General features: G+C 54.4%; 1 protein-coding gene across 1 annotated transcript in view; it reads right to left on the bottom strand.

Annotated features, from left to right (window-relative positions):
* Nucleotides 1-438: 438 nt before the first annotated feature.
* Nucleotides 439-7,959, bottom strand: part of MSI2 (musashi RNA binding protein 2) — a 333,055-nt gene continuing 325,534 nt past the window's right edge. Inside the window, exons 9-10 of the mRNA XM_015599259.2 lie at nt 5,515-5,589; nt 439-1,587 (exon numbers count right to left, since the gene is read on the bottom strand). Coding sequence (XP_015454745.1) covers nt 1,547-1,587; nt 5,515-5,589 — 116 coding nt within the window. The 3' untranslated portion in view covers nt 439-1,546. The remainder of the gene's footprint in view (nt 1,588-5,514; nt 5,590-7,959) is intronic.

Raw genomic sequence — 7,959 nt, 5'->3', positions numbered from 1 at the left:
GGAAGCAGGGTGGGAAGGAGGATGGGGACAGACAGCAGCCAGAGGGAGTCTGCATGCTTTCAGAAACTGCACTACTAGGCTGTCATGGGTACCAGTTATTCAGTGCATTCACCTCCCCCAGAGCGAGAAAGGGACACTGTCAGGCTAAGAGACGGCAGCACACAGCATGTCCATGGTAAACAATTTATTTTTCTACCTCAGTTGCTTACAGGGGGAAAAAATAAAATGTCATTAGGGAGAAGCACAGATGAGCTATTTACAGAGATGAAGAAAATTCACAATGGCTAAAACGTTTGTGAGACAAGCATACTAGGACAAGTTCACCAAAGCAAAGCAATCCATAGAACAAAATAAAGAGGAAAAAAAAAAAGCCATACAGATAAAAAAAAATAGCACTCATGAAAAGGCCTGCGGGAAAAATAAAAGAAAACTAACCAATTATTACATCGAGCATCTTTAATGAGATGTGCAAAACCACACAAGTTGGGACTCAAGGACACTGACATTCGAACATGGATTTGCTCACATCAAATGCACCCAATGGGAGCACACGGGTCACTTCTCACAAACTATGTGTGTGAACCAAGGGGTGACTCTTGGGGGTCCAACGGAGCTATACTTCGTTCATTTGAGAGTGGGGATTTTTCAAACCGGGAATGGAGGGGGTCGAGATCATGCAAAAAGAAAGTCCTTCTGGGGGTGACTATCAGGGATGCTGACTTAATCAGGGATGGACCCTCTGAGTTCTGTTCCCTCCGGCCCCAGTGGGCCATTAGGTCCTTGATGCCACCAGGGAATGCAAGGCCAGCACAAAAAGGGAGGCGAGGGCGGAGGTGCTGGGGAAGGAGGGGCCTGGTGTGGACGGGTGTCCATGGTGCCTGAGATGTGGCAGCACCCGGGGTTCTCCACTGTCTCTTCTGGAAGAGAGTGTGCTTATTGTTATGGCAACAGCCCCTGAGGGACTGGCCCCAAAAGACAAAGACGACCAGATCATGTTTACATAGTTTTTCTTCCAGATTGAGTTTCTCACACTGGTATTTACAGATGTATGTGTGAGTGTGTGAGTATATTCACTTTTGGTACTGTCCACCACGGGACACAGGTGCTCCAAGTCACGCATCCCCAGCCCCTGTGGGTCACCAACACTTCAATGCCCCAATGAGTCTGGTCGTTATTTAAGATTTGATGGCTTCCACCTGGATTCCCCTGAGGAGGCTCCACAGTTTGTGAGAAGTTTCCTTCTGGCCCCGTTACATTCTAGGGGAGGTGGCAGGCAGGGCAGTGGGGCGTGGGCGGTGTTCACAGTGCGTACCAGAAGCGAAATGAGAAGGGACTGGAGAATAAAATTATTTTTAAAAAACTGAGTGAAGCAGTGAGGACATGAGTCTTTTCCACGAATTAAAAATAAGCAAAAGAACATTCGTTCAAACAGGCAGCTAGGAGGGGTTCAGTGGGCACTGACAGCAGCCGGGGTGGCCCCCGCCGGGACTGCATCCTCTCTCTAGTAATGGTAGCAAACCCCAATTTGTTATGCCTCTCTTAAGAGCTAGTTGATAAAAATTATGTCTTGTGAAATCGGCAAATAGTCTGCAAAGTGAAATAAGAACAGAAATTAACAGATTAAACTGAGGGTCCAGAGGGGGAAAGAGAGGAAATGGGAGAGACGGCCGATCAGGATCATCATAATTGGAGCGCGTGCCGTGATTTACGGGGTTGGGGTGGGGGCACACGCGGGGACAGCTGGGCCTCGGGAGGAGCTGTTTCCACAGGGGTTGGTCATCATCACTCAGTCTTCCTCGAAGAGAACTACTCCCCACTCTAATAATTTTCCAAAGGCGCCTGGCCCTCTCCATCGGAGCATCTCACTTATTTTCACAGACTCTCAAGGCGGGCAGAGGCAGGTGCCGTTTAATATCTACTGTGTGGCCCAGGAAGCTCACACAGGTAAAACAGGGCTCCACTGAGAGGGACATGGGAGACACCCACGCAGACGAGATGGGTGTTCACAGAAAGAGCCAATTCAGGAGAGAGGGAGGACCCTTGGTAAAGGTCAGGCTGCATTTTCCTGACAGGGATACGTAGTGTGTGAGGACGAAGGACCTTAGCTGCTCTCCGGGACCGAGGTGTCCTTCCGCTTCTCTTAGCTAAGGATCTTGAGTTGCCCCAGTAGGGTGGAGTCAAGAGAGAGGCTGGGAGGGGTGTGGGGTCCACACACGTCACAGGACTGGAGGTAGGAAGTGAGTGAAGTGGGCACACAGTGAGGACGTGGGAAAGAAAGATCACAAAGAAAAAAACATCAGGACGGTTTGGTGGTGATACGACAGCTTTGCTGCCGTCTCTGACCCACAGGATCCTGTGGCGTTGGGAGGGGGGCGGCGAAAGAGTCAGCCTGATGGCTGGGGTGGAGAGGGCAGAGAGTGGGGCTGCCCTTCCTCTAGGTCACCACTCTGCAGCCCACACCTCTTGGCCAGATCTACTAGAAACCTTCCTTGCTGGCACGAGGCAAGAGATAGAGGTCAGAACACTTCAAAGCTTCCCTCAGCAGGGGCCCTGCCCTTGCGGCCGAGACTCCAGGAGGGGTCAAGTCTGCTCTCGAGGGGAACCACCACTTCATGAGCTCTTTGATTGGAAAGCCACAGGGGCTCCCCAGGAGTTGTGGTCTGGAACCCCAGGCTGCTTAGTGAGGTGTTTGGAACAGACAGAGCCACCATTCCACAAGAGGCAGCTCCTCCCTGGGGTCAGGTCAGCAGAGGACAGACTCTGAAATCAGCCTGGCTCCTCCTGGAGGGGCGTGAGCAACTAGGTCCAGCCACTGGGCCACACTCTTCCCGGCCCAGGCCATTCCACACCCTGACCCACCCTGAGAGCAGGTGGCCTCACTCTTGTGGCCACTGACAGACACTGGTGAGGACAAACAAGAGGCTTCCAGCAAGTAGGAAAGATGGGGAAATGGAGAATTTGATGGCTCAGAGAGAACAGAATGGCCATGTCCCATGGGTTAGGGAGACTCTGTCTGGACATTTAAATGCCTGATTTCTGTCTCATTCAAACTCAGATGACTGTGTTAAGCTGTGGGATCTAGTGACAATGATAAACAGATGGGCCCTGGATATAGTCCCTCCAAGCCCATTCCATGCCCTTTACCAGCCCACTGCTCTGTTCCCAAAGCCTTGGCTTATGGTAAAGGGCTGAGCACCTGGAGGGGTGCATCTCATTCTACCCTGCCTTGGTTGGTCACTCTAGCGGACCCACGGATGCAGGTCCCTGAGACACTGCTCTACCGACATTTCCTGGGCTGGTTCATGGGGCTCCGAGGGCCGGCTCTCAGACGATACAGAGGCTTTAGCATGGGCTCCAATTTGTCACCCCCCAAATTATCCTACATTAGAATCCCCCAGTTCTGCCCTCCTGGGACTAGTGTCACACCAAGGGGGCAACGGTAACCTGGCTGTGAAGGTTACCTGGGCTGCACCAAGCACAGGATGTGTGAGCCTGTGTGTCTTCCTGTCCCCTGGGTTGGAAACCAGCAGGGGGAAGGCGTCCCTGAAACTGCCACCAGCTTCTGGGCTGAGCAGGATGGAAAAGGAACGGAGAATGGGGACAGAGGGACACCAGGTTGCCCCGGGAGGGCAGTGCACATGTGCGTGTATGTGTGTGGACTGTGTACTCCCACCAGACTATAGCTCTTCCTTTACGATTCTGAATGGCACATCCAACAGAACCTTCTGTGATTAAGATGTTCTATATTCTGCGCTGACGGAAGCCACAAGTCACAAGTGGCTACTGAGTAACTGAAATGAGGCTAGTGTGACTGAGGAACAGTAGCTACACGTGGGACGTGTCATTGTACTGGATAGGTAGATGCTAGAGAGGTAGTGGAGGGTGGCACGTAAGGCCCAGAACATCTGGGCCCAAATCCTGGTCCTGCCCCTTTGAACAGGGTTCTCTACCTCTCCAGGCCCCGGCGCCCCCATCTGTGAAAAGTGAAAATCTAACGGAGGAGCAGAGTGAGCAAACTCCAGGCCTTGCCTGGCCCAGTGCTGGCTTCTCCTGCTCCGAGAGGCCCTACGGCCTTCAAAGCAGCCATCTGTTGTAAAGACGCAGTGGGGAGCACTTCCTTAGGGCAGGCAAGGATGCTTGCTGAGGGCCCTACCCTGACGGGAAACTGCCTGGCCCTAGGGGAAGGGGACACACTCATCACGGGGAGTCCCCCACACTCATACTCCTCCATCTGGGTCTTGTGCTACTGTATCTGCCTCTCTGCCTCGCCCCTCTACAATCAGAAAGGGGCACAGAGCCCAGCGGCCACTCTGCGCAAAGCTCTCACTTACAGAAGACAGAGGAAAGGCCCAGAGATGCAGAGTGACCTGCCTGTGGCCGTGGGCAGCCAGGCCAAGAGCCTAGGCTCCACTGCTGGTCGCTAGTCGAGGGCTCTGTCCCCCATCAAGCATGGCTCTAAGTGTCTTGAATGCCTCCTGACCTGCCCACATACAACCTCGCAACCCCAAAGCCCAGTGAGGCAAACACCGGGCCAAGCCCCTCACGTTCCCCTCCCACTGCCCTCCTCACTGGCTTCAGACCCCGTCCTCCCAGGGCCACATCTTTGCTCCCTCTGCTTCCTACTGCATCTCAGTCCAGGCGGGATGACCGATCAGGAGTGAAACGCCGCCTGAAGCCCAGCGCCCTACAGCGCCTCCGTGCCCAGCACAGAACCCAAGAGGATGAAACTCCGCTCCTAACGCCTTCTCTAGAAACCCCAGCTTCCTTTGCACACAGACACCCAAAGCACCCCAATACATTCTCATCTGCACTCCAGGTCTGGGAAAGGCTGGTTGACCCCCTCAGGGGAAAAGCCAAGTCCCATAAAATATCACTTCCTTTAGCACCCCTCCCCCAACCCCTATAAGATCATGGCTACCCTGCTGCCACCTCGGGTGGGAGTCCCAGCCACATGGAAGCTGCAGCATGGCACTGTGGGCTCTGCCTTGAGTCTCTGACACCCACACAGAGGGGAGGAAGAATCTAAACACCCCCACCAAGACAGACAGCAAACCTAAACCCCAACAGTACACCCAACACACACCAGAAGGGCACAGAAGGCGTCAGGACGGAGCTGGAGGAGGGGAGGAGGGGTGGGTGGGTGATGGGAGACAGCAGGCGGTGGGGAGCAGAGGGCGAAAGGAAACCCTGGGCCGAGAGTTTGGTCCCCAGGCTGAGAGAACCCCGAACAGATTTCGGAAAAAGGAGAGTGAGCAGACGGAGGACACCTTCTTCGGTTCTTCCTTTTCCCTGTAAAAGCTGCCACCTCCAAACACTCGGCACCAGTGAAACACTTCTGTCGACCATACTGAGCTGCAGCCTGACCCTGGCGTTAAGTGGACTTGAAATTTAGCACCTACAGGTCATTTCTTTAATGGATGTATGTACGCACAGTGTTCTCTTTAGGGGTTCTCCCTCCCCCAAATGCAGCCCACCTCCCATGTTTCCAACACCCCAGGAGTCAAAGACACTCACCTGGGAATTGATAGCCATAGCTAGGAGCAAATCCGGGGTAGCCGCGGCCATAAGTTGCCACAAAGTTGGGGTAGCCTTGAACACAGAGAGAAAGAACACAGTCCTGTTACTACAGCCGCCTCAGGTCTAGGGGGAACCCCGGGGGTGGGGTGGGGGGAGGGAGAAGCAACCTGAATTATTTTCCTCCACAAAATGATTTGTCTCCCATGAGGGTCTTACCCGGGGCCTGGGTCACCTCTCTCCCATAGCTGGGGGACTGGTCAACCTGCTGGTAATTAACCTGTATTTGGGCAGAAAGACCCCCCAAAGCCACATGCTTTCTTGACCTGTAGAGTAAATGCCACGTATTAGCAACAGACACAGGGCCCGGCCTGGCTCTGACATTTGGAGAGCTCACCCTGAATGTACTTTACCTTACAGCTATTGACAATGGGAGATTAAGGTCCTCACAATGCCTCCTCCCCGGGCAGCGGTCAGCAGCAGCGCCAGCACCCGACGGAGCATGAGCACTTGGGATCGGTTTAGTGGTGAAACTCAGGGTTGGCCCTGTGCCTCTGGGAAAACACTGGGCCCAGTGAGCCGAGGCCCAGGGGAGCTGAGGTCCCAGGGCCCGCGTCTGAGCACAGACACTCCGCAGGGTACCAGGATCTTCCCAAGGCCCTCGGAGAACGTTAAGGGACCGGCTGCGTTAAAAAGTGCACCACAATCTGTGGCCCAAATCAAAAGCCTCGTACCACGTCTCCACAGGCATCTCGCAGCAAGCATGTGCTTTTCACGCACCTGCCTCAGCAGGTGACCTAGGGGGTGATCGGTTAACTGAGGGGTACAGAGTGCTGCTGGGCTGGGCACCGGGTGTAGAGGAACGATCTGGTCCAAGTGTGGCCTTCTCCGATCCCTTGGGAAACTGTCAGTGAGATGTCACTTCAGCTCTCATGACCTTCATCATGCCCGCTCAGGACACTGCACTGTCTACGTCACTGCTTCTTGATTCGGGCTACAAAGAAGGCTGGTGGAGCCTTCTTGGACTGAGATTCCACCAGCCCTGGAGCCCCCTCACGCACCCTTGTTCCTGCCCCGCCAGGCTCACGGAGCCCCCTCTCCTCAATGTGTAGGATCCTCAGCATGTTCATGCTCTTCGAATGCCATCGCCAATCCCACCGCCTCGCCAATCCTGCTCCCTCTGCCGGCCTGACTTTTGCTCTGATGTCTGAGGCGGGCTGTTCGTGGTTGTTTTTTGGCTGCCCAGCACCTGACGCCCCTTCTCCGTGAGTCTCGGAGAGAGGCCTGCCTCCCATCATGGATGCAAGAAAGACCTCCCTCCTGCTCCCTGAGTCGGACAGACCGGGAACCTGGGCTCAGCCAACGAAAGCCTTCCCAGGATGCACGTCTGGGGCCAGTGGGGCAGAGGAGGAGGGCGTGGTTCAGAACTTGCAGGGGAGTCCAGCATCTAGCGACAGCAACAGTGGCCCCCTGATCAGGTCATTCCCGGGCTGTCTCTGGTTATGGCTGTGGCTCTGACCACCCAGCTTCTGGTTACTACCTGTTCTTCAGCCTTCCTGGCAATTCTGTGTGTTGCCCAAGCCCCTCCAATAATCTCCCTGGCTGCTTCCAGCAGCTAGAGTTGTTTTTGTTGTTTGTCACCAAAACGCTGGTAGAAAACTGCTTTGGTGGGTGGGTCTGACAGCTGCCAGCCATGAGGGCAATAGAGAGCTTTCCATCTGCGCCTCTGTAGTTCTAAACAGCCCCTTAAACATCCCTAAACACAGTCTCTGGGGTCTCATTGTGCACCTCCTGGTGGACTCTCAGTGTTACAAGCATAAAACGACCCTGCGAGTGACTGCTAAAGGAACAGGAGCCTTCACTAAATTCGATCTTGTGTGCACTCTGGCACTGAGTTAGAGTTTGCTGGCCTTCCTGTTGCTTGTTCATAGAGCTTTTATGCCTCAGAGGTCCAGAGATGGGACTCGCCCTCCCTCCCCTCCTTGTGCTCACAGGTGTCATAGCCTCTGCCCCGACCTGTCATCAGTAAATCTGTCATCAGTCCCAGAATAGAAGCTTGCTGGACTGGGCATCGGGAGACCTGGGTTCCAGCCCTGTCTCTGGCCCAAGACCATGCCCTCGGAGGTCTTCCCTTTTCTCTGGGAGCTTGAGTCTTGCCCGCTGTAGAAAGCTTTGCAGGTCCCTTGCAGCACTGATGAGCCCCAATTTGTAACTGACACCAGCTGTGGCTCCTTTCCCTTGCTTCGGCTGAGCTTTTCCAAATTTGCAGCCACAACTCGCCGGCCAATTGACCTGTTTCTACCTCAAAAGAGTCTTGCCACCTGCTCCTTCCCTGTGCATTTATTTCCCAGCATTTGGTGTCTCGTTGGCAGAAGGCTGCCCAGATGAGACAGGATGACGTGGGAGCTTTGCGCTGACTGCTGAGGAGCAGGGCTGACGTGAGAC

This window comes from Pteropus alecto, unplaced genomic scaffold, assembly GCF_000325575.1.
Source record: "Pteropus alecto unplaced genomic scaffold, ASM32557v1 scaffold98, whole genome shotgun sequence".
NCBI lineage: Eukaryota > Metazoa > Chordata > Mammalia > Chiroptera > Pteropodidae > Pteropus > Pteropus alecto.
This window is presented reverse-complemented; position numbering and strand designations above follow the sequence as displayed.